Source organism: Phaseolus vulgaris, chromosome 6 (assembly GCF_000499845.2).
Source record: "Phaseolus vulgaris cultivar G19833 chromosome 6, P. vulgaris v2.0, whole genome shotgun sequence".
NCBI classification, from domain to species: Eukaryota; Viridiplantae; Streptophyta; class Magnoliopsida; order Fabales; family Fabaceae; genus Phaseolus; species Phaseolus vulgaris.
In genome coordinates this window covers 29,548,956-29,576,260 of record NC_023754.2, presented here as the reverse complement: position 1 = coordinate 29,576,260, position 27,305 = coordinate 29,548,956, and the positions used below count along the sequence as shown (strand labels likewise).

At 31.2% G+C, this 27,305-nt stretch overlaps 4 protein-coding genes and 1 non-coding gene across 5 annotated transcripts; 4 read left to right on the top strand and 1 right to left on the bottom strand.

The window, feature by feature from the left end:
• The first annotated feature begins 20 nt into the window (after positions 1-20).
• On the top strand, positions 21-1,672 carry LOC137832717 (protein TUNICAMYCIN INDUCED 1). Its single transcript, XM_068641026.1, has 3 exons — positions 21-166; positions 261-599; positions 694-1,672. The coding sequence occupies exons 1-3, from the start codon at positions 80-82 to the stop codon at positions 1,504-1,506; spliced, it is 1,239 nt and encodes a 412-aa protein (XP_068497127.1). The 5' UTR covers positions 21-79; the 3' UTR covers positions 1,507-1,672.
• Positions 1,673-5,005: 3,333 nt separating this feature from the next.
• Positions 5,006-5,122, top strand: LOC137833759 (U5 spliceosomal RNA). The gene has a single exon (XR_011084818.1). It is a non-coding gene; the product is annotated as a U5 spliceosomal RNA (small nuclear RNA).
• A 5,769-nt stretch (positions 5,123-10,891) lies between these two features.
• Positions 10,892-14,808, top strand: LOC137832716 (receptor-like protein kinase 7). Its single transcript, XM_068641025.1, has 2 exons — positions 10,892-13,661; positions 14,152-14,808. The coding sequence occupies exons 1-2, from the start codon at positions 11,105-11,107 to the stop codon at positions 14,499-14,501; spliced, it is 2,907 nt and encodes a 968-aa protein (XP_068497126.1). The 5' UTR covers positions 10,892-11,104; the 3' UTR covers positions 14,502-14,808.
• A 1,870-nt stretch (positions 14,809-16,678) lies between these two features.
• LOC137832715 (proline iminopeptidase) lies at positions 16,679-20,785 on the top strand. Its single transcript, XM_068641024.1, has 11 exons — positions 16,679-16,890; positions 17,094-17,296; positions 17,617-17,715; positions 17,790-17,900; positions 17,995-18,057; positions 18,245-18,338; positions 18,618-18,715; positions 19,213-19,314; positions 19,992-20,105; positions 20,175-20,249; positions 20,472-20,785. The coding sequence occupies exons 1-11, from the start codon at positions 16,779-16,781 to the stop codon at positions 20,574-20,576; spliced, it is 1,176 nt and encodes a 391-aa protein (XP_068497125.1). The 5' UTR covers positions 16,679-16,778; the 3' UTR covers positions 20,577-20,785.
• A 394-nt stretch (positions 20,786-21,179) lies between these two features.
• LOC137832714 (uncharacterized) lies at positions 21,180-25,054 on the bottom strand. The gene is made up of 10 exons (XM_068641023.1): positions 24,717-25,054; positions 24,568-24,632; positions 24,407-24,468; positions 22,750-23,760; positions 22,582-22,663; positions 22,404-22,493; positions 22,222-22,326; positions 22,049-22,144; positions 21,785-21,951; positions 21,180-21,707 (listed from the first exon to the last, which is right to left on the bottom strand). The coding sequence occupies exons 1-10, from the start codon at positions 24,985-24,987 to the stop codon at positions 21,485-21,487; spliced, it is 2,172 nt and encodes a 723-aa protein (XP_068497124.1). The 5' UTR covers positions 24,988-25,054; the 3' UTR covers positions 21,180-21,484.
• Between the last annotated feature and the right edge of the window lie 2,251 nt (positions 25,055-27,305).

The window sequence follows — 27,305 nt, the reverse complement described above, 5'->3', positions numbered from 1 at the left end:
TCATTCACCATTTCTTTTCCCCAACCAACCCAAACGAGAAAACACTTTCATCATCGTCGAACCACTTTCGATTCGCACCATGAAATCGCTTCTCTGCTTCGGAATGGCGTTCCTCCTGTTTCATTCCTGCCTCGCCTCTGAAATCCCCTACCCCAAGGCCATTTCTGTATGTTCCACTGATTCAATCCTTTTTTTTAATAAAGAAAGATTATTATCGTAGGTTCTGAATCTGATGTTTGGCGTTTGTTTTGTTTGTGCAGGATTTGAGGGATTCAATTGTGAAAGGATTAGGGATTACGGCTGAGGATGAAGTGAAGATTACGGGTTTCGATCCTCGGGAAGCTGAAGTGGGGCATTCCGTAGAGTACCGATTCGACTTAGAAATCGATCATCAGGTTATTCCCTTCAAGCTTCTGGAAGACGTTAAACGCTGGGATTACGTCGATCTTCCCATTTTCCGAGCCCAGACCCAGGCCCATACGGGCTTGGTCCAGAAACGGGCCTCGGCTGGCGCGCTTCCCGTTCTTGCTCCCTTCATCCTTGCTGGGCCCATGGAACTCTGGATTCACGACGCCAATAACATGAGACTCTCTCTTCCTGTAAGCCCTAATTTCAACTCAACCTAATTTTTCCGTTGATTGATAATTGTAGTTTGTAGTTGTGGATTGGTAAAACGATTATTTGGCTGTGTAGCATGACGTGGAGGCTGGTGTGTTGAAGAAAGTGGTTTTGGCGGACGGAGCGGCGGTTACCGTTAAAGGTGCAAGATCCGTTAGTCTCCGGCAACCGCTTGATTTTCCTCTTCCGTTAAACCGGACGGAGAATGGTTTCGCTAACGGTCTTTTAACTCTCGCTGAACATCTTCGCCATGCTTCTAGAACCCAGGCTTCTCCGATTCTGTCGCTTAGAATTGTTGGTCCCACGTCGATCGCAGCAGCGCCGTCCGACTCAACGACATCAACCTCGTTGAAGCTCAAACGTCTTGCACCTGGTCTCGTGGAATTGTCTTCGCCCTTGAAGAACAAAGAGGTGGAGTCATTTTCGAGAGTTAATATCGAGGGTGAAGTGCCCACGTTTCTTACACCCACTCAGTTTTCAACTTTGTGGCCTCTTTCTTCGATTAATGGGTCGAATCCGAACTTGTTGGGGTTTGAGAAACTGTTACATTCTGTGTTAGGGCCCAAAGCTGACAAGAAAGGTTCCTTTAGGTTGTTGAAGGCTGATGTTTCTGCTCAGACTTACGTGAAGATTGGTTTCAAAGCGGAGAAGAAGGTGAGTGAAGGGGAGTTGGAGGGTTACCCTGCGTGGAGAACCAAGCCTGAAACGTTGACGACACATTTTGAGGTTCTGGCTAAGGTGGAAGGGGAGAAAGTGGTGCCGGAGAAAGTTATGCAGTTGAAACCTGTTGTTCCGGAGGATAATGTGGCGCCCAATTTGCTCAATGGGAACGTATCTATGTCGAAGATTCAAGACGTTCACCCTCCACCCAACCCCTTTCAATTGTAAATTGTGGAAAGGAGAAGGGATTGGTTGATTTTGTATACTCTACTGAGAAATTATAATAGAGAGAAAGATGCAACGTCTTGCTTCACTTTTGATTTTGGTATGTACAACAGTTAACACACATGTAAATTGTAAGTAAAGAGAAATTTGTTTTATTTGGCAATCTTAACATTCGCTTCTGACACTTTTCAAATCAACTATTTTACTCAATCTATTTAATCGCATGTTTGTATGTTAGTTTGCTTCTGCATGTTTTAATTTTGCACTGTAGTTCGGCAAGAAATTCCATTATAAGCCAAAGACCGTTTGAACATAAAATTCACTTCTCCATGGTCTCTCAAGTCTCGTGTATTCACCTTTCTGTCCAAATAGTTCAATCTGTGGTCATTGATTTCTTTTTAGCAACAGCAAATTTACTACGATTAAATTCAGCAGGCTTTTCAGAATTAATAGTGTTAATGCATTTATTATATTTATTTTTAACATGCTTTTCTGACTCAATTTTTTTTATGATTTCATCTTCTTTTCTTGGAGCAAAATCCTCTTGTTGGTGAGTTCCCTCCTGCTATCTTAGACATTCTTTGACTTGATGATGTCTTTCTCTTACTATTTTGCTTCTGCTCATTCCTTATATTCTCTTTTATTAAGTTAGCATTTATACGCGGTTTGTTACTCTGGTGTTGGTGTTGGTCTACTTCTTCATAGTTTTAGCGGCAGATTGCAACTTACGTTCAGGAATTTGAATCAGAGAAATCTCATTTCAAGCTCCATCCCTCATTTTTTGTGTATAAAGCATTATCTTTCTCACGTCCTTTGGTTCTTTGACTTCAATTTGAAAAAAAAATACATTTTATTCAAGCATGCTGATTATGTTCTTTTTGTCTCTTCTTTTTTGCTTTGTTTCTGTCTGTGATTTCACAAGTGTTTTTTTAGGGGAAGTAAAAAGACCCTGTTAATTACAAAATTGAATTGTGTGGTGTTTTACGTTATTCACACGTGTTTTTGTCGGGGGAAAGTTAAAGGCCTGTTACAAACTTATCAAACAGAACTCAAATTTCTAATTTTCATCATTTGTTTGTGTTTGTGTTTGCTTTGTTTTAAAATTTTAACAGTATTTTGAGTTTCAAATTCCTAAATGTAGTCCTCTTGACTTTTTCTTTTTTTAATTAAGAGACTTATGAATATTTAAGTATAAAAAGGAACACTTGATGAATCTCACAACCTCATTAACATCATTAACTATAGAGATTTAATATTTTGACTTTGCAACGTCATCCATTACAACAGGAAGATGAATAACAGAATCAAAACACGGGAAGAAGATAACCAGGAAACTATATAAAAGGGGAAAATATCAGTCCAACAATGTTTCAAGTATAATTTCATGTGTTCAACTCTATTTCTCAAGTCATCACGTACTTAATGACGTGAAAAACCATTTTAAAAAAAGACCAACTTAAATTATTTTAAGCCATATTGAATAAAATAATAATATAAAATAAAAATTAAGGTATCAAATTGATTTTCACGTCGAATAACATGTTTTCCTTCTTTATGCTTACGAAATGCATTTGGTTTGAAGACACTTATAGAGTGAACATGCAGATTAAAATGGATTTAGAACGATTAACTTGAAGTATTTGAAATGCTCCACTTATCAAAATGAATTTGATCATCTTGGGAGCATACTTGATCTCTGGGTTTCAAATAATTTAATTACTGGAGAATCTACATGTTTCACATATTTGTCCTTCTATTTCTTTTATTCATTAGTCGCTCAGTGGGTAATTGCAATTCTTAGATAAAAGGGAAAAAAAATAGGAGAAAATTTACACAGAATCCAGAGAAATATAAAGAAATGCAGGAGATCTCTGAAATCATGTTTACTCTCTAATCATGTGTAGACACTTTTAATCATGTAAAAGAAATAGGAGAAAAATATCTATACTGAAACATCTAGTTTTTCTAATCGTATACATATAAAGAGAAATGTCTCTGCTTTGTGCCTCATAACCTTGTATTAGATCTACCCTTAGAAGAAGAAGAAACTCATAGAAGTTTCATAAGATAGAGATAGTGCCTTTCTAACCAAACTGATGTTGCACTTTCTAACCTAATTGCTCTTGCAAGTTTTTCTTACTTCCACTTACATTGTCAACTTGTTGAACTTTTTGAAACTGCTACATTTTGTAGTGGGTATACAAAGGTCTATAAGAGATGTTTTAGCTTAGAAGTTTGTGAACATAAATTCAGGCAGAGAAGAAGCTGAAGAAAAGAGATTTGGATCTTTGTTTTCCAAAACTGAATTTTGTTTCTGCATTGACTTCTCAGAAATGTTGCACAAGATAGAAATGTTGGATATTATTTGTTTTTTTTTTTACCTATGGCTGGAGTACAACTCAAGTGGTTTTCAATATCAGTGGAGCAAAACTGTAGGAGCATTTATGCTGTGTAGGTACCATAACTAGCCCAAAACAAAATTCATAAAAACAGAATCATTTCTGTAAGTGAAGGCAGACAAAATATATTTCTGTAAGTGAAGGCAGACAAAATATTTCTGCTGGCACATGCAAAAACCTACTATATGAAAAACATTGGCCACCGACACAGTGAGCAAATTAAAGTGTTTTTCCTGGTAATAATATCCAAGGAATGCAACACTCAGTTCTCACTTTGGATCATATGTACTACTGTTGTAACTACTTAAAACAATGACTTAATATTATAGGAAAAAAAGATCAATATCAAAGAGTTTGAGCTAAATTGTAAATATTAGTTGATAATCAATCATTTTTTAAAACAACAATTCTACTTTAAGAAACCTATAAAACAGAGTTAATTGCTGCCATGAAGAAAAATTACCACTGTGCTCTGGCATGGTGATCCCACATTATTAATAAAAAAATGTCAAATCTTGCTGCAATGTACATGACTAAACTCCAGGCATCCATTATCTGGTTTCTATTCTGAAATTGGAAAGGTGACAGAACTGTTATCTGATCTAGTTAGCCAGATTTTTGGCTTCAATTTATGTGCAATCAATTTCTGAGTGTATCCTGAGATCTTTCCTAAACCCTAAAATAGAAATTTCAACTTAGAACTTGGATTAACAACTATCTACTATATACTGCTAAGTTTTTCGTATATCAATTCATAAAAACAATAATCATAATGTCATATAAGATATAATTATGTGTCTATTTAAATAAAAAAATACAATTTCCTTTATGAAGTCATAACAAATCAATAATCATAATGTCATATAAGATATAGTTAAAGTCTGTTTAAATAAATAACAAAATATTTTGTTTTACTCCGAATGGTTGAAGAAAAATGTTTTTGCTTAGAAGTTTGTGAAAGATAGATTAAGCAGAGAAGAAACTGAAGGATGGAGATTTGATGCTTATCACTGAAAGCACTCTGAGTCCCACATTGATTAATGAAAGCAACCTCCAAATCTTCTTGTAATATATATTACTAAACATATTACGATCACAGCATTGAGCCATGTTGTGACTACATTGCGAACTATTCTTTCGCCTTTTACTAAAGAATACCGTGTATTCATAACTTGTATGGCATACATATATTTTTGAAGGGTACCTTCCTAATGGAAGGACTCTGATATCAAGTTTTAATGTTTATGTTCTTGGATAATTTCCAGTTTTAATGTTATTGAAAGTTTAGCTTGGTGAAGATCATATTATATAATACATCATCGAATTAAAAGAAAATAATATAATAAAATGTTTTGTTTAGCTATTTTGTTAGTTTAAGGAAAATTAGACTAATTTTAGTAGAAAAACAACTATCATTAATTCAGTGACAGATTAGGATCAGCACAAATTTCATATCTCTTATTTAGTATATTGCAACTTTTTTGTTTCATATTTTGACTAAAACTCGTTCAGGAACTCCATGATTAAATTTATTATTATGAATTAAGATCTCTGAAAAGATTTTCTGTTTTTTCTTTAGAAAACTCACAAATTTGAGGAAATTGTCTCCTCTAAAATCTAAAACAATCCAAAAAAAAAAAAAACAGACTTCTTAGACAAGTACTGAGGCAGAGACCTTGCTGTAGAGATGGTCCTACAAGTTCTGTGAGATTAGACTAATTTCTAAGCGTTCACATGACAATGGATATGATAGAAAACAAAATTGAGTAAATTACTAATTTCATATAATTTTATTATTCCTAAAGTAATAATATTTATTTAAGTAACAGTATTGAATATTTTTCTCCAAGTTAATGGTATTTTAGTAAGATATAGAGATTAATTTGAATTTTTTTAGTGAATGATACTATTTTAATCAAATTTTATAACTAGGGTAAAAAGTATTTTGAGTCTGTGTTTAAAATAAAAATAAAATTTTTATAGAATTGCAAGTAAATGCATGAGATTTAAAATATGTGCATTAAAAAACCTGCTGTTCTCATTATCTGGAAGACCCAAATATAAAAAGAATAAGAAGTGAGTGAGACGGTAAGATATATATAAAGAAAAATAAGTGATATTATTTAATGTTTGTAAGAAGTTTGGTGGTTTCTATTTATATATTATTATTTAATTTTGATTGATTTTATATTTTAAATATAAAAATAAATATTTTATATAATAATAATGATATAATAAATTTTATCTAAATAAATACTATATAAAATTTAATTTAATATCACATATCAAATCACGGTTTTATTAATTTGATTAAAGAATTTTGTAAAAATGAATAATTGCAATCTCACTCTTTTTAGATGCATGCACCTGTCAGTATCAAAGGTATGCTGCGTCGGTTGAATTCAGCTTCGTGTTGGTTGAATTCTGCTTCCATCTTAAATTTCAGTTCTAAGAAATATTTAGTTTGCTCAAACACGTTTAAATATTAATTATTTATAATTCCTTAAACTTTTATTTATTGAGATTAATTTCTTATATTCATATTAAAAAAAAATATTTTCTTAAAATTCAAAACAAGTTGTATTGGACAACATAAACTTAATCCTTCTCAATTGTAAAAAAGAAAAAAAAAGATAAACAAATTAAAAACTGTTTAAGATTTTATCTTTCAACTGATGAATGTAGAAACTGTGAAAAATTGAATGAGTGGGACAAAGTGTGAATATGTCACTTCAACATCTTAATACTTTTAAAAAGATGACACCACAGAAGTCTACAATTCAAAGATGACAGGCATATTGTGAATTTATATATATATATATATATATATATATATATATATATATTTGTGTGGATCTTATATATTTGATGGTGGAAAGATCTAGAAGATCATTTCAATTACCATTTTCTGTGTCCATTGTAACTTTTCTAGCACCTTCTTATTATTCTTTTAGTTGATAAAATTATTATAAATGACACAAAATATTGTATTTAATATAATTGTATATTCAAATTCAAAAGTAATGATTATTTTGAGACATATATATATATATATATATATATATTTATTTGGTAATTCTTTTTTCTTTGATCCAATAAATATAGACAGAAGTTTCTAATGTTTGAAAGTTAGAATCATGGGTAGTGTGTTCTCAGTCACACACTTACACAGTGAAACATATATAAACAGTAGAATAATTAGTGAATGAATAGTTTGAATTAGATAAACGTATCTTTCATTGCTTACCTTATTCTTCTTCAATCATTTCATTATTCTAACACCACTGTATAAGATAAGAATTTCACTGACTATTCTATTTGGATCTTTTCTCATTTTCAACCAAATATCATATTTTTCTCAAATATAATTTATATTATATGGTTAATTTAATATTTTATACATGTAATATAATTTCTTAAAAAAAGGATGATGTTGCATTCCACCTATAGTCCAACAGGTTCACCAAATTAATGAAAAGTGGTCCTCAATTCTTTTTGTCTCTCAGGTTAACTTCACATATAACAATTTATTTTTTTCATAAAATTTAGTGAATACCAGTAAATTCAAATTATATTCATAAAAAAGTATTGATTTGATTTGATAGCTTTATGATAGAGTTATAGGATTAGTGCTATATATAACTCTTTCTTTGATGATCATAAAATTTAATATTTATAATGATGGTGATAGTTGTACTGATAGGAGAATGATAGTGAAGTAATAACATGAATATAATAACTGTAATGATATTGGAAATGAATATACAAATATTAATGGTTAATAATAATATAAACTGTTATAATAAAAATTACAACAATAATGTAATGATGATATTAATGATATTTATAAAAGTAATGTCAATGCAATCGTGGTAATAGTGAGGTGGAGAAGGAGAGAAAGAAATAAAAGAATTATCTTATCATCCTGCTTTTTAATTAATCTTTCTTTAAAATAATAAAAATATAAGTAAATATTATATACCAATGGTTCTAAAATATTGGTTGAACTTTCTTATATTTTTCATTTGAATAGTCTATATAAGTAAATAGAGACTTTCTATTGGTTTTTCTACTATTTTTATTGTACTTTCAAAATATATTAATTTTATATTATTTTTTAAATATTTTAAAATATTAAAATCAATGTATTTTAAAAATTCAGTAAAAAAATAAAATAAAAGATTAACAGATAATATAAATTTGATATAAATATATAAGTGATAAACTATATTGAATGCAATAAGAAATAGTAAGTAAAAGAGAAGCTTAATTCAATAATATGATAAAATTACTAATATGAAAGATAGATAAGAACTAAGAAATATGATAGAGAAGGTTATATACTTCCAATAATTTAGATAAATTATTTAGCGTAATATATTTGAAATATTCTTTGCTTTTACAATCTTTTTCTTTAAAAATGTTTAAAACATAAAAATATATTTAAATAGTTTTAATTTTAATAATACTTCTACGTGCTATGAAATTATTGAATATGCAGAAAAAAAATCTATATTAATAAGTTTAATTTAATTTTATAAAATAATTTAAAAAATGTCAGATGGACCCAAGATTGAGTCGGTGTTCACATGCTCAGTCAACTTTCGCGGCAAATTCCAAAACATTTATTTCCTACACTAACTATTTTCATCTAATCATAAAATATGCAAATATTCTATTACAAATAAAAAATGCAATAAAAAATATTATAAAATGAATATATGTAAAATATATAACTTAAAAGTTTATTATGAAATCGAGCTTAAAATGAAAATAACTTTAAGTAAGACATATTAATATAAAATACTATTTGAGGTATTGAATGATTTTGTTTTATATATAGTCATTTAAAGAAATTATATAAGCTAATTGAAAATACTTCTTAAACTTAAAATGAATTTTATAACTATTCATGATTAATGATATAAATCAGAACTTTAATGAAAGAATATCAAACATAATTAAGAAAAAAAATGAAGCGTGACTGTAATTTATTTGATAAATTACTATGTATTGATAATAAAATAAATAATGTACCGATAAATTGATTAAAATTCACACATAATTTACAATTCATATTATATCTTAATACTTGTGTTATCACTGCTTTTGTTAATATTAACACTCAACTTATAATTATAATTTCATGTTTTTTATTTTTATTTTCACAATCCAAATATAGAAATTATAACTTTAAATTAACTTTATTCAACTAAAAATTAGTAGATAAAGCATAATATATTTATTAATTTACATATATTATATTAGCATACACATAAAAATTTAAAATATAAATTTAAGGAAAAATATGAAACAATATTAACATTCAATCAAATGAAAAGAGATTTTTTAGTTATTATCCTATTAAAAAGTAAATTTTAAGTATTTAATAGATAAATATTGTAATCATTTATATATTATATAAAAAGTTGTTTATCGATGTGAATTTCTAAAATATCTTATCTTCTCTTTATTTGCTTTTAGAAACTTCAAAGGTTAAGAAATCAATATTCAACTATTAAATGAGATAAAAAAAAACAAATAACTTTATATAACTTTCCACTACAAGAAAATCATCAAATAGAAACCAATTTTTAGAAACCAAAATAATTAGTTGCAATAGTAACTAAATTAGAGACCATTTTAGAAACTAAAACAAAAATTGGTTTCTAAATTAGTTTCTATTATTTTCTATTATAGTTAAATAGTTTCTAAATTGGTATCTAATTAGTAACAAAGGTTTTTATCTACCAATTATTTAGTTTTTAAATTTAGTTTCTAAAACCTTGGTTGCTAATTAGATACCAATTTAGAAACTATTTAACATTAATAGAAAATAATAGAAACTAATTTAGAAACCAATTTTTGTTTTAGTTTCCAAAATGGTTTCTAATTTAGTTACTATTGTAACTAATTATTTTAGTCTCTAAAAATTAGTTTCTATTTCATGATTTTATTGTAGTGTTTTCTTTTTGGTGTATTGATCAATACACAAAGTTAAATCATTTACCATCTCTCTTTATTGTTCATTGCTAAAGTAAGTCAGGGAAAAAATCAAATTATATAACTTTATATTACATATTTATTTCATTTGCCATTGTTTGTACCTCCTTATATATTTAGGATAATCAATTGATTATGCATAAATAAAACACAATAATTGTGTAAATCCCATAATCAAGTGGTGATGTTTGTTTGTTTATTTCATGAGATCATTTATGATATATAATATGAATTTTAGGTATGAACGAAATAATAATATAATAATTATTTGAATAAATAATCCAAGTATACACTTTTTTTTCTTCCTTTTCTTATACAAAACTTATTTTATATAAAATTCACGTCTTAAAAGTATTTTTTTTTAAGTTAAAAAAACTTAAAACTAGAATTTATGTGTCAAATTTCATTGAGGTTAAAATCCCTTCGAATTTGCAAGTTATTTTGATTTTTTTAACTTCAGTTTTATTTAAAATATACCGTTTAACGAAAAAACAACGTTGTTTAAAATGAATACGATATAATGAAATAAATAAATATATTAAATTAAAAAAATTAAAACTTTTATTTTTTAAAATATAAAATTTTCTTTGATTAAAATACTTTATACAAATAATATATACGAATGAATTTTTTTTAACACCACACATAATAAAAACATATACTTAATACCATATTATAATAATATAATAATATTTAAAATTAAAAAATACATTAAATATGATTCAAATATTATTTTATTAATTTCATATTTTCTACTAGGTGTTAACATATCATCACCTATACGAAATCAGTTAAATTAAAGAAAGTTAGAATTTAGTTACAAACTATAAAATATTTAAGTTGCATATATTGTTGTTCAGTAATATTTTTAAAGAAATTAAAAGTTTTTTGAAAAAATCGAAAATATTGAATTATAATAAGAAATATGTAATAAATAATTTATAGTTAATATTATAAATGATGAGTCAACCGTATACAACTAAGAAGAGTCCCATATAGTCAAAGTTGAAGCCACGTTTTCGTTATTTGCCCATAATTATGTTGTTTCCATGCACGTGGATAAAATTCCATGTGAAACCAAACTCAAAATTCAACGTACAAACCAAACCAAACCAAACCAAACCAAACTCTTTTTGTCCACTTCATTTCCACCAACTCTTACACTTACTCAACACTAACAACCGCCATTCGCCGCCGGTATGATCGCCGGAGGGATTTTCCGGTACGGCTCGGCTCCCATTATTCCCACTACTGCCCTGTTATTCCTCTGCCTCGTTGTTTCTTCGCTCTCAGATGAACTTCAACCACTCATGAAGTTCAAGTCCTCACTACAAAGTTCAAATGCAAGTGTTTTTAGTTCATGGGCACCAGAAAAATCTCCCTGCCTATTCACTGGGATTGTATGCAATTTCAAAGGCTTTGTTTCAGAAATCAATCTTCCGCAGAAACAGCTGGAGGGTGCTGTTCCCTTTGATTCACTTTGCGAGCTTCAATCGCTTGAGAAGATATCTTTGGGGTCCAACAACTTGAGTGGAAGCATCAGTGAGGGGTTGAGGAAGTGCACCAACTTGAAGCATTTGGATTTGGGTGTGAATTCATTCAATGGAGAAATGCCTGATTTGTCGAGTTTGCACAAGTTGGAGTTCTTGAACTTAAACTCCAGTGGAATTTCTGGGGTGTTTCCATGGAAATCATTGGGAAATCTAACTAGTCTTGAGTTCCTGAGTCTTGGGGATAACCTGTTGAAGGAAAATCCTTTCCCTTTGGAGGTGTTAAAACTTGAAAAATTGTATTGGCTTTACCTCACAAATTGCAGCATCACTGGGAATATTCCATTGGGGATTGGGAATCTCACTCAGCTTCAGAATATTGAGCTTTCTGACAACCATTTGTATGGTGAGATTCCGGCTGATATAGTAAAGCTTCGGAAGCTATGGCAGCTTGAGTTATATGATAACTTCCTGAGTGGGAAAATCCCAGTTGGATTTGGCAACCTTACTAGTCTTGTTAACTTTGATGCTTCTTTTAATCAGCTTGAAGGTGATATTTCTGAGGTAAGGTCCTTAAAAAACCTTGCATCCCTTCATCTTTTTGTGAACAAGTTGTCAGGGGAAATTCCAAAGGAGCTTGGAGATCTCAAGAATCTCATAGAGCTTTCTCTTTATGCTAACAACCTCACTGGCCCTCTTCCTCAAAATCTTGGCTCTTGGGAAGGCATTCAATACGTTGATGTTTCAGACAATTTTCTTTCTGGCCCTATACCACCTCTCCTGTGCAAGAACAATCAAATCAATCTACTAGCACTGTTGAACAACAGCTTCAATGGAACAATACCAGAAACATATGCAAAATGCACATCTTTGGTTCGTTTTCGTCTGAGCAGGAACTCACTTTCGGGTGTAGTTCCTTCAGGCATATGGGGCTTGCCAAATTTGGTTATTTTTGATCTTGCAATGAACCAGTTTGAAGGTCCAGTGACATCTGATATTGTCAAAGCAAAATCTCTGGCTCAACTGTTGTTATCTAACAATAAGTTCGCAGGTGAGTTACCAATGGAAATCTCAGAAGCTTCTTCGTTGGTGTCAATTCAGCTAAGTTCAAATCAAATTTCTGGTCACATCCCAGAAACCATTGGCAATTTGAAGAAACTAACCACTCTTACTTTGGATGGGAACAATCTTTCTGGTGTTGTACCAGATTCCATTGGTTCTTGTACATCTCTGAATGAGATAAACCTTGCTGGTAACTCTCTCTCTGGAGCTATACCGTCTAGCATCGGTTCCCTTCCAACTCTCAATTCATTGAACTTGTCCTCAAACAGGCTTTCTGGTGAAATTCCTTCCAGTTTATCATCTCTGAGACTTAGCCTTCTTGACTTATCAAACAATCAGTTGTTTGGTTCCATACCAGAATTACTCTGTATTTCAGCCTTCAAAGACGGGTTCATGGGAAACCCTGGCTTATGCAGCCAGACTTTGAAAGGTATCAGACCATGTTCAATGCAATCTAGACGCTCCAGCAGAGTCCGAAACCTTTTAGTCTGTTTGGTTGCTGCTGTAATGGTTCTGCTTGGAGCATTTTTCCTCTACACAAAACTAAGGCAGAACAAGTTTGAGAAGCCAATGAAGACTACTTCCTGGGATGTGAAGCAGTACCATGTGCTAAACTTCAATGAGAGCGAAATCGTTCACGGGATCAAGGCTGAGAATTTGATTGGCAAGGGAGGATCCGGGAGTGTTTATCGGGTTGTGCTTAAAGGTGGGGCAGAATTTGCAGTGAAACACATATGGACTTCAAATCTAAGTGACAGGGGAAGTTGCAGGAGCACCTCAGCTATGCTTAGGAGGAGTTCAAGGTCACCAGAATTTGATGCAGAGGTGGCCACTCTTAGCTCTATAAGGCATGTAAATGTTGTGAAGCTCTATTGTAGCATCACAAGTGAAGATAGCAGTTTGCTTGTTTATGAGTTTTTACCAAAAGGGAGCTTGTGGGACAGGTTGCACACCTGTAATAAGAAGTCTGAGATGGGGTGGGAGGTTAGGTATGACATTGCATTGGGTGCTGCTACAGGATTGGAGTATCTGCACCATGGCTGTGATAGACCAGTTATACATAGGGATGTCAAATCCAGTAACATTTTGCTGGATGAGGAATGGAAGCCAAGGATTGCTGATTTTGGCCTTGCCAAGATTCTCAATGGAGGAGCAGGCAATTGGACCAATGTCATTGCTGGAACACTTGGATACATACCTCCTGGTAAGCTTTAAACCACCTTATTTTGTGTTCAATAGATACTTTGACAACCTACTTCAATATACTCAATGTGATTGATGATATGAAGAAAGGTTATTTTCATCATTTGATGCATAAGTTGTCAATATATTACTCTTTTTGTGTTACCAAAAAAAGTCATGTTAACTTCTAACTATTTGGCTTAAAGTGAAAAAAAATATTGATGAAAAACTATTTAACCGGTTGATATTTCAACACATCCATAGTTATATTACTTGTTTTCTTACTAATGTTTTTTATGAAACATCAATCACTCCTATTACACACTTATGCATAGTACATCCTTCATTTCTTGTCAACAATTGAAAATGTTTACTTTATCCTTAGTGACTTTAGAGGAGAGAAATCACAAAAGTTGGATCAAGTACTTGTATTGTAGTTTGGTGTTAGGGATATTTTCACTTGTGGGCTTATTGTACTTGAAGATTGATGATGTTGATTTTTGCTATGACAGAGTATGCCTACACTTGTAAGGTGACAGAGAAGAGTGATGTTTACAGCTTTGGGGTAGTTCTGATGGAGTTAGTAACTGGGAAGAGGCCAATGGAGGCAGAGTTTGGAGAGAATCATGACATTGTTCATTGGGTATGCAGCACTAATAGGAGCAAAGAAGAGGCTCTTGAATTGGTGGATCCTACTATTGCAAAGCATTTCAAAGAGGATGCCATGAAGGTGTTGAGAATTGCATTACTATGCACTTCCAAAATTCCAGCTTCAAGACCTTCAATGAGAATGTTGGTTCAAATGCTGGAAGAGGCAGATCCATGCACCCCAAACCAAATGACTGTGACCATTGATGCTTAAATAAGGTGCTCCAAAGAATAGACATTTTTTGAGTTTTCCTCATTTCTAAGCAGCACAAAAATTGAGGCTGAGAAGGGGTGATAAATACTCTTATATATGCCTTGGTCTTGGGATCAATTAGGTGAAATTTTTGTGAGGCAGTGACCTCTGTTATAAACTGAAAAATGTCTTGCAGTTAGAATGGAATTATCTCCTGTTATATGTGTGAGTGATAAACCAAAGGAGGATTAAGTTGTATGTTGTAGGTTTGTAGCATATGTGTAGTAGTAGTGAAATTCTCTTTCCAATAAAATTGTATTTTCTGCTACTTCTATTTGAATCACAGTGTGTAATGAACTTCTAAGTACGAAATCTAAATCTCTGTTTTGCAGAAGGATCCTTCAAACTTTATTATATCACTTATGACACATAATTTCGTAAAATAATATTACTTTTACAATTACACACAGAAAATATACTAGTTTAAAATTGTGAAGTAACACAATTTTTTTAGAAAAAATTGTTTTATTTTAATAAAAAATTATTTCTCTCTTAAATTATAATATGCAAGGTTTTCAACTTATCAATACTTAATTTCCTATTGTATACTTAGCAATTATCTATGTATTTTTTTATAAAATCTTAAACCATTAACTACTTTTAAGAAATTATGTTAAAGTTGATTTTTTCCCTTAAATCTCTGTCTAATCCGATTAATTATTATTTTTATATTAAATTTTATTTTTGCATCTTAAATCTGATGTATTCGTGGTGGCAATTTTTTGTAAATCTTACTACTCTCCTTTTCAGTTTAAGCTATTTATATTTGTATTTATTTACCTGAATTAATTATGTACAGTTTTTTTAATTTTAAATATATTTTTAATTTATATTTCTTATTTTTACTTAAGTTGAATAATTATAATGTAATGCACTCAATATTTACCAATTTAACAATATAATTATGCATGCTAAAGTTTGTTAATTTTTCTCCCCTCTTTTACATGTTTTCTAAGTCCAATTTTCTAAAAATAAAGTGAAGATGTGTAACAATAAATATTTGATATTTGAATCCATAACAAAAATTGCTCAATTTAATTTAAAGTAATATACCAATTTTAATATTATGTATATTAAATAATAAAATTTAAATTAAGATATATTTTATAACATATTTTAAAACTAATATTATTATGAATATAATATTGTATTATACAAATTATTATCTATTAAATAAATATTTTTTCATATATAATTATTTAAATAATTGTTTTTAAAGAAAATATAAGACATTGAACTAAAAACAATCCAAAATATAATAAAAAATCATCATTAATATATATACTGTATCACGTTATTTTTAATTTTTTTTTGTAATTTTTATTTTAATAAAACAATCTTATAAAATTCACACTATCATTAATATTTTATTTGATTGTTAAAAAATGTATGTTTTTAATATTTTTATTTTTATGATATAAGATGGATGATGTTTAAGATAGTGAATCTTATTAAATCTTATCCAACTTTACAGTTAATGCCTTCTATCCTTTCTTCAACTCCCCCAATGATTACTATGTATTCTAAGTTAAATATATTATTAAAACCCATTTCAAATATGTTTTTGGAGAAGACTAAAAAGTACTTGTTAACTGAAATGTGATTCTGGCTTGGTTTGTGTTGCGTTTACTGTTAGGACAATATTACTTGGATGTTTCGTAATTTATGAAATATTTGTCTTAATTACTATGAAAAAATCAGATTTAGGGTTACTCATATTTTTCATAAAGGGGATGCGTGTGCTGATAAGTTTGTTAATTTATGATTTATTCATAAAAAATCCTTTCATTGGTATAATAGACTTCCATCTAGTCTGTTATTATAATTCTTTATTAATAGGTATAGTTTACCTATGTATCATTTTTGTTAACATATAAATTTTGGTCTAATCTTCTATATTTTATGTATTTTTTTTCTTTCTTTTTTAATATATATTTTTTTTAATAATATTTTTTTTTTCATGTGATAGCAAATAATTGTTGTTACTTTATGTGTCAGCCTAACTGATATGTAGAATTTAGGGTTTAGGGTTTAGAGTTTAGGGTGCATAACATAAAAGTATTTTATGAAAAAAAACATAAAACACCAATTAAATGGTTCATTTTAAATATAATAAAACCATTGTAACAAACAAAAGACACCAATTAGTGAGTGGGAAAGTACACACGATGTTTACGTTGGCAAGTGCTAATTGGATAAGGATAATCAGTGTGACATGTTCATAATAAATCCAAAACAATGAAGTTGGGTTCTGTTCCCAACACCCTCTCCACCTCCTTCATCTTACCTTCCCTAATTTTCAAATTTCCCATTTCACTTCCATTCTCTCACCAACAAATTCCTTCTTCAGGTTCCTTCTCTCTCTCTCCACTTTCCAGATTTGTTTAGATAGTTTATTAATTATGTGATACAATGATAGAGTTATGTGGGTCACTTGTCTCATCAAATGTCCGTGTTTCATTACTATTGAATCTGTTTCTGCATTATTATATTGAGCAAGTTTATTCCTTCACAAGGGTATACTAAAATTTGCGTTCTTGGTGTGATGCGCAGGCGGAAAGAGCTTAGTTATTCGCATGCAAAGCATTGATCATAGAATTGAACCAATACCTAGTAGTTTGATGGCTTCAGAAAAAGAATCCCAAGAACTTATCAGAAATCTCTACCCACCAATAGAACCCTACAGTACAGGATTTCTGAAGGTTTCAGATCTTCACACAATCTACTGGGAACAATCAGGAAACCCCAGTGGCCATGTGAGTAGCAATGGATTGAATGTGTTTTTTAAATTTTTATCTTTTCTGTTCAAGCAGTAGGTTTATATGTTTATATTTGGAGGCAATGGACAATTTTTTTAGTGGTTCTAAGTATTAATGCAGCTGTATGAACTGTAATGCTGAAACCTATCTTTACACATGCATGTGTGGTTGGATGAATCTAAGCATTTTGCATCCTTTGGGAATGCTAAATTATACGCATTGGCACCTGGTTGTTTTATTTATTTAATTTGAGGGGAAAGTGTAAAGAACGGTTACAAGAAAATTTGATTAATCATTTTCTAAGCATTTTTTTACAGCCGGTTGTCTTCATTCATGGAGGTCCTGGAGGAGGAACTTCCCCAAGCAACCGAAGATTTTTTGATCCCGACTTTTATCGAATCGTTCTATTTGATCAGGTTAGTTTCTGAGTGCAATGATGGTCTCCCAAGCTTTTGTGCGATGGCAAATTGACAATTATTATCTTTATCAGCGAGGTGCAGGGAAAAGCACACCACATGCTTGCTTAGAGCAAAACACCACATGGGATCTCGTTAATGACATTGAAAAGCTAAGAGAACATCTGGAGATTCCAGAATGGCAGGTTATTTTACACCATCGGTTGTGTACAGTATACATTTTGTTATTCAAGATTCTTATGTAATGAGATATGATCTTCTACCCTATATGATTTGCAGGTATTTGGTGGATCGTGGGGAAGCACACTTGCCCTTGCATACAGCCAATCTCACCCAGACAAGGTGTTTAACTCTCTTCTTGATTATGATTGGTTTCTTTTTTACTATGTTATTACGATGTCCCCTTTTACTATTATTACTATTATTTTTCCAGTACTGCTCAAGATTGTGTAGTCTGTATAATTACGGAGTTTGTTTCCATGCTATGTTGTTTGCTTTTTAAAATACCTTATTATCCTCTTGTTACAAGGTTACTGGCATGGTCCTCAGGGGAATTTTCCTCCTAAGGAAGAAAGAAATTGATTGGTTTTATGAGGGTGGCGCTGCTGCAATATATCCCGATGGTACAGAACTGTCTTTTCACCTGATTTTCTGGTGCATTAAGTTTGAGCATTTGCCATGCATAATAAGGTTTCCTTTTAATGATTTGAAGGGGTTTGACTTATTTGATATATGGAATTATGTGACAGCTTTATACTATTCTATATTCTTTTAATAATTTGATGTTTTCCATTGTAGCTTTGCATAATCTCATATTTGATTTGATTGTGATTTCTGGCTTTCTGCTCGTTAGAATCTTGACTTTTAAGTTTTAAGTGGTTGATATTGGTGCATTTTGTCAGCTTGGGAGCCATTTAGAGATGTTATTCCTGAAAGTGAGAGAGGATGTTTCGTTGATGCCTATAAGAAGAGATTAAACTCAAATGATATGGAAACTCAGGTTAGTGTCTCTGTGGTTTTCTTTTCTCAGCTTGCCTTTCTGTACCATTTCCTCCCATACTCATAACAAGACTTCTTTAAATATTAGTTTGGTTTCAGAGATGCTGTTCCATCTTTTCGGCCTTAGCTCCTCTTAGAACTAGTTTAGAAATCTATCCTTTACAATATCATGTTTTCAACATATCCTCACATATGAAATGAGGAATAATGAGTTTATCTAGGAGTATGTTACCTGACTGGATTGTCTAGATGACTTTCTTGCATATATTGAAACATTGAATGTCATTTAATATGGGGTTTTCTATGTAACTGAGGGGGTTTGGGGCACAGTCTCTTTGTTAAATGTAGAAAGGACAGCCCTAAAATTTTCTTTTCTCATCCCTTGTCTAAATGCTGTCAAAAGATATCAATCCCTTTCTATAACAGTACTTGTTTGAATATGATTTATGAATGAATTCAATATTTTTCTTGTTTACTTATCTATGTCTTTGTTTTTAGTATGCAGCTGCTAGAGCGTGGACCACATGGGAAATGGTGACTGCTCATCTTCTTCCAAATGAAGATAATATCAAAAAAGGGGAGGATGATTACTTTTCATTGGTAAGTTCGTCAAGTTAAGAATAACCCGGTTGTTGTCTGGAAAATGTTTGCTAATCACTTTCCAAATCCCATCCCATTGTGCTGTGTAACTTAATTTGTAATGCTTACTTCCCCTAAATGTATCATTTCTCTGTATGTATGGTTGAAAATTATATGCCATTGCTTGTGTACAAATACGCAGTTGAATTGTAGTTCTTAAAAATACTAATATATACCAATTATATGGATAGTTTGTGTTTTTTAATGTTTGAAGTGCACTGACATTACAAATCTCTGTTCTATATAGATGTTGCTATTGGTCTTTTGGGTGTCCTTGAATTCCGTTATTAGTTTGTGGAAAACATTTTTATCTTGTGGTGAAATAGTTAATAAATTTTGCAGTCTGAAATGAGGAAAAAAAGTGGACAGAGTGACAAAAGGTTGTTTTTGCTGAGCACTGCCCTTTTTCCTTTTATAGGCACTTTAAACTTGTTTTCTCTCTTGTCCAAATTTGTAAAGTCAGACAATCCCTAGTCAAATAGAGTTACTTTTTATATATACATATAAGAAAATCATAAACAAAAAGTTTACAATCTTTTCTCTTTAGTTTAGCATTACTTTACATTCATATATTCTTGTTGTTTGTGGTTGAGATTCTTTAACTTGTACTGATGAGTGATTATATATTTTTCTATCAGGCATTTGCAAGGATTGAAAACCACTATTTTGTGAACAAGGGATTCTTCCCCTCGGATTCATTCCTGTTGGACAGAATTGATAAAATAAGGCATATCAACACCACAATCGTGCAGGTAAAATAACTTTAATAATGTACCCTCTAAAATGTAGATTCTTGATGTTTTTCTTTCTTAACTTTGCAGGGAAGATATGATGTTTGCTGTCCTATGATGTCAGCCTGGGATCTTCATAAAGCTTGGCCAGAGGCAGATTTTAGGGTGAGACTAAAATGTTGCTTTTGGTCATTTGCTCTTTTATGTTGGTTTTTTCTGCATGCTATACTAATTATCGATAAAGTTTCAGGATAGAGATCTTAAAGTGATATTTTCTTAGATTTGATTTCTTCTTATCGAGAAACTCACACAGGAAGTTAAGAACTAAGGTTTCTACACAATGATGTGCATAACATGGTCAAGTTACTGAATCATTCGATGAAACAGGTGGTTCCAGATGCAGGGCATTCAGCCAATGAACCAGGCATAACTGCTGAACTTGTGGCTGCAAATGAGAAATTAAAGAACATAATCAAGAACAAAGGGGAGTGAAGTGAGTAGACAAAGCAAATAAGGAGGCCTACTAATCAAATGCTGCAAAATTATTTCAAGTGGCCATGCATTTAAAATCACTAGCATACCGTGTGTAAACTCAGGTTGTCCTTTTGTCATTGTCATAACAAAAACACCCAGATTAACCCAATTTCTTGTTTGTGCATTTACAATAAGGGAAATAAATTATCATGGTTACGTAGGAATAATTGCACATGGGATTATTTTATTCAGGTTCACTATTTTTTTAAAATCTATTAACTTTACTTGATTACCCAATAAAAGGGTAACAAGTACTCTATACATTTTTATTTATTTATAAGATTCTTTTTAGAAAAAAAGCTATATTTACAAAATCTTTTGATAGTTTAATAATACATTGATTATTTATTTTTAATTAACTGATGTATTTATTAAAAATTAATAAATATTTTAAATGAATGAAATAAAGTTTCCTCCTAATCTGATTTGAGAATAAAAATACAATAACGGTAACATCGGAATAATAACAAAATATCAATGAATTTATTTTTTTCAATCAATGTAACTAATTGTTTTAAAGGGTTATTTAAATCAGTTGAAAGGGTTTTATAAAAATGCAAGTGGCACCAAAAAGAAATCATGTTATTCACAGATCAAAACTTAAGCAAATAGTACAAATGAATCGTGTCTCAACTTACAATAAACACAAATTTTAGTGTGCTGTGGTAAACACAAATTAAAGTCCCCACCCCACGTTAACCACATTTACAAAATAATGAAGGAATAGAGTTGAAAACTGAAGGCCACATACAGAGACAAACTCGGAAGTTACACTACAAGAACACTTTCTTCATCATCCATTTTCTCAACTAAAAATTCAATGATGATATTGAACAACGCCACTCCAACCCCCAACAAATAATTTCTCAAGTGCGTTTCTTGGTGTTGCAATCCTTTGGCACATGTAGACTGTGAAACTTTGGTTCCATAGGAACAGTTAATGCCCTCCTTCCCCAAGAACAAGGACCAGGAGATGCTTCAACTTTGCGTGGCTTTGCTGCCTTTGGCTTCACAATATCTGATGGCTTTTCAATAATAACACCAAGTTTTGTTGCAATGACAACCTTTTCTTTCTTCCTTGGTAAAGCACTGCAAAAGACACTTCCATTGGAATCAAAGATACTTAATACAAACACAATGTGTTTCACAATCTGACCATTACTTACCTCAGAGGCTTTAGAACTTTACGCTGCGTTATTTCGGATTTTCTTTTGAATTTATCATTCACATCAATGGACTTCTGAAGTTTAGGACCCGGATGATTTTTAAAAGGTGGTGTAGCAGATAATTTATGTTGCACCTTGCAGTTGGAGCTGTCAATTTGAATGCTACCCTACATAACGTTTTGGGAAGTCTCATCACACTGTCTAAAATACTGTTTATGCTGAAATATTTATAGGTGAAACATATTCTTCTGTGCATGAACTTACAGATTGGCTTTCTTGTGTTTTTGAGCTTGATTTCTCATCACAACTGCTATAATAATCAGTATCTGGTTCACTTTTTGTGGAAAAAGTTTCACTTTTCTGAAAGAAAATAAAGAGAAAGGTCAAATTTTGTATATTCAATAATAATGGAATGTTCACAATGGAACTGAACTCACTCGGTTTACAATCTGATGTTTCTTCCCACCACCTTTAACTGTGGTTTCTTTTAAAGGTGTGAGAATTTTTCTATCCAAGTTTGCTTCTTTAAGAATTCCCCTTTCCTGCAAGATATAAAATAACATGAATCACATTTGATTAAAATAAATTGTTTCTTGAACATAATCCCTTCCTTACTTACATCAGTTCTCAGCTTAAAAGGCTTAGGATTTGTGGGCTTTAATTTTCTGTACTTCACAGCTGGAGAAGCAGTTGTGGTTGATGAAGATTTCTGTTTTAAGGTCAAAACCATAAAGGTTATATACATAGTCAAATCATTCAATAAGGTGGGACTGAAAGTAAAATCAATCTATAACTACCTTTTGTGTTTTTCTCGAATCCTCATGCTTCCTCCCAAGAAGAGCCTTTTTTTTTGGCATGTTGTTATTGTTACTCATCTCCCTGCAGCCGCCAAGAATTCATTGATTTAACCAAGTTTAAGAAAACAACGGAGAGACAAACATTTTGAGAGAAATCAAATTCCTTACATATTTTCGTGAATGATTGAAGCATTTTCCTTGTCATCATTCTCAGTGAGCTGCCTCCCATTTTCTTTGTCATCATCAGAAGCCAATGAATTTTCCTCAGCGTTTCTCTTCTTGGATTCGGATACTTTTCCCTTAGCAGAAACCGAGCTCCTTATCTCTTCATTTTCACTCCTTTCTGTAGTCATGTTCTCTTTATTGTTGGAATCTGACAGTGAGCTAGTGTCACATTTCGAAGCTTCTGACAAAACTTGAACTAAAACTAAGCTCTCCCCTCTTGTTGGTTCTTGGGAAATTTCATCTCCAAGAGATAGTTCAACACCACTTGCTGAAGTTCCTGGTTCATGGCATCCTTCTAGAGAGCCACATCTAGATTTCTCATCTATCTCCATATCACTAGAGTCATTTTGATGAGGCTTAGCAACCTGGTGTTTCTGAATGCTTTTCTTCACTTTCTTCTCCTTCAAACTTAACATTGAGTTAGTTTCTAGTTCCTTACGATTATTAGAACTCAAGGAATCAAACACACGGCTTTTAACCTCTCTTCCCCTCAATTGCTTTTTGGAGGCAGTCACCGGCAATGATTTGGTTCCTCCTTCTCCATTCTCCTTCACTCCATTGAGTTCAAGCTTTTTCATTGCTGAACACAGTGCTCTCAATGGTGTTTTTAATTCTATAGAACTCTTGATCTTTACCACCTTCTTAGGCGAGTGAAAAACAAGGGCCTTAGACACAACTCTGCTCTTAGGCACCCCAACAGTCAAGGTTTTCTTGCTCTGAACACTTCTAAACTGTTCTACATTGGCAACCTTCTTCTGATGATTCCTTGGAGTGGTCAAGGCCCTGGCCACCGAAGGTGATGGCCTCACCTTAGCATTGGGGGTTGCAGCAACCTTAGAAAGAGGTTTAACTTTAACGTTGTTGTCGGTCATCTTGTATGATAATGAGGAAATGAAGTCCATCCTTGACACCCTTGACTTTGCAGGAGCTGTAAGGGGGCACTTCAAATTTGAGCTGAAAACAACCAAATTGAACTCACAATAAATAAAACGTTCTTGAAGGTTTTAAAAAATAGTAAACAGTAATAATTGTGGTTGAATTCCTGTAATACCAATTATGGAAACAAACCTACAAGTTTTTAGTACAAATTATTTTGTAATCATTGTAGTCATAACTTTTGGCTAAGAGCTTTTAATTCTTGTAAAAATCCATGTCTCCCCAAGCTTAGTGTGTATTACCAATTGAGCCACACACAGTAGGAAACAAAGTAAAACTTAAAACCTTCACTTCTAGCCTCAAAAAGGAAATTAGATTAAACTAAAATGAGAGATTGAATGCTTATTTATATATTTATTTGTAATTCTTACCGTTTTTTTCAGTTTTTAAAATGTTTATGAATACACTGCAGTGACTATAGCTCATCATAAAACTTAGTTCCTGTCCAATAATGCATTTTATGCAAATCAAACCAAGATCCTCTCAGCCTCGTTAACTGATAGTGTGTAGTTTTACATTAGAGATGTGGTTTTCCATGTTCTAGATGTAATTTTCAGAAACTAGAAGTTCTAACTTTTACATCTCTTAAACATGAGTACTTAATTCTCTGCTTATTTCCAGAAGGTGAGTGTATAAACTAGTTTATTGGTTGAACGATGGCTACCTTGCTTCTCTTCTATTCAAAGCTTTTCTGAGGCGTACATTGGGACTTCTGGCTGCCATGACCTGAAAATCCAAGATCCATTCATCTATTCATCGTCATATTTACGTCCATAAGTAAGTAGAATGACTGAAACAGAGTTGAAGAAGAAAAAGATGACTAACCCGAAGAAGAAAACTCTTGTAAACTGCATCAGAGTCCAACTCTTGTTCATGCCTTTGGTCACACCCTGTTGGAAAAAGTCACGTAATTCATAATCCAGAAGCTGAAAAAGATTTGGAATAAGATGCGAAGAAGTGAGAAGTTAAAGTACCAACACGTAAGCAGAACCAGTGGCGGTCATCACCGGGAGGGCGAGAATCAGGTACGGTGAGGTCCACGAACTTGGGAGCTTCGATGTTCTCGTAGAAGTCATCGTCTACTCCTATTTCCTCTTCTTCAATGATTGGTAAACACTTAGTTTCTGCCATAACCTCTTCTTCTTCTTCTTCTTCCCTTCGGAGCGTGTTGCTTTTGTTTTTGCTTTGGAGGGGAATATTGTCCGAATGTAATAAGAAAGACTTTGCTTTTCTAACCGCCGACATTTTTAAAATAAAAATTGTCAGTAACTAGCCGTTATGATCTCAACAGCGGGTTAGAGAGAAACGGCATAAAGGGTCCTTTAGTCATTGCACTTATTTATTTCAGCTTGGATTGGATCCGGACTCTGCGTGATCCAAGCCCACTTGTTCTCATGGCTCAAGCCCACATGTTCTTGTGGCCCATAATATTTTGACCAGTTTGTCGTATTTCTCCCTGCACCCCAATAAATGGCTTCCTACACCCTATCATATTCAGAAAAGACAATTTTCCCCTTTTAAAAATGACTTCTAGATTATTCTTTCTAGAATATTTCTAGAACATACTTTCTGAAACAAATTTTATGAATTCTAGATTTAAAAGTGTGATAATTTTCTAGACTTTTTAAAATAATGTTTTTACATAAATTTGTTGAAATCGTGAACTTAATAAAATGTATACACATTGACAATTAACTAAAGTTTAGCATAAAAAAACTAATTATAAATTTATTTTAACAACTTAACATAGGTGAAACGTTAAAGTATACTAATTAAACAATATGAAAATAAATTTATTTTAACAGTAGTAAAATAATAAATTAAAATATAAATTTACACGTATTAAAAAATCCTATTAATGCAATATTATTTTATATCAAATTATAAATAAGTTAAATACTATTTTTAATTAAAAAAAATACCATTAAATCCATTGTTGTAGACACTTACACCGACTCAAAATTGCATTGTTTCTCTCTCTCATCGCCTACACCAAGATCTGCAACTTCTACACCACCATTTCTTCAACTCTACTTTTTGCTGCTTCCATCACTATCATCATCTTCTTTAGATGTGTTGGTTATATTATTTATGAAATGGTTAAGATAAATTAACACATTAACATGAAAAATGCTTATAGTAGGAAGTTTAAATTAATTTTAATTTTAATGTATTTATTAATTATGTTTAAAATTGAAGTATACCCTCTAATGGACAAATAAAAATAAGTAAAAGGTTGGTGATTATTTTATGAAAATACTTTTGATCTTAGATGTTGTAAAAAAATTGTGATCCAGTTACTTGATTCATTTCACCCAGTGTTTGGAAGGATGATATGATTAAGCTATGTGATTAAGATTTTATATTTTTGGTATATAAGGAGAACAACAATATTAGAATATTGGACTTTGTGGAAGTTGTTCAATCTTTTACTGTCAAGAGATAAAAATAGAAGTTATACTAAGTTATTTTAAACTTTTAACTTGTACTTAATTATTATATATTTTCTATAATTTATAATGGGTTTATTTAATATTTAGAAACTAATAGAATATAAATCATGATAATAAATGTTATTTGTATTTTAAAAAATATAAAATAAAATATTATTTATGTCTTAAAATGAATGGGTAAAGAAAAGTGTTAAGAGAGAAACCAAATTTAGGTAAAATAATAACAATGAAAAGGTTTTTGTCCCCACAAAAAGGCAAAGCAATGACAATAAATATTAAAGGTCCATATATTTATATCTTCTGTCCTACATTGAATGCCATGCAAAATTAGTGGCCTTGCATTTGCCACATTACTTTCTAATTGTACACAAATTTATATCAAAACAAAACAACCTAAAGCTGCTGTCAAATATTTCTCAGAACCCATCTATATATTTTTTTTTTATATTTCAAAGTCTGATTTTGCAAATAAATTACAAATAATAAACCTTTAGTTGGTATACATATTAAGTGACATGAATAATACTTTATGAAACGAAAATAAATAAATAAATTCTACATCTAGAAAAATAGGTTTAAAAGACTATTTTAATTAACTAATTTAATATAACTTGTGAAAATATCTTTAAAACAATACAATTTATTAATAATAACAACAAAACCTTAAAATTACTAATAAAAATAATAATTCAATTTTAAAATTAATATTTATGATTAATATTTTACATTTCTTAAATTTATATATTAACATAAACTTAAATTAGTAATATAAGATCTAGAAAATAAGTAGAAGTGGTAAATTTTAAATGACACTTGAATCTTGTATTATTAGAATGAAAAAAAACATATAAATAGAAAATTCAGTTATTTAGGTTTCATTTTAAAAGAATCATCATTTCTTTATAAGTTTTCTTTTCTCTTTTATTTCTCTTGTTTCTAAGATTTTAACCTCCTTGCTCATCAATTTGACTCATGATCACAGTACGTCATTAGACTCCTGGCAACAGCGAAGACTGACCGATCAGAATATCTGATAGAGTAAGTTCATTTTTGTTCATTTTTTCTTTTATCTTCCTTCTCTCTAAGATTCTGACATCCTCACTAATTAGT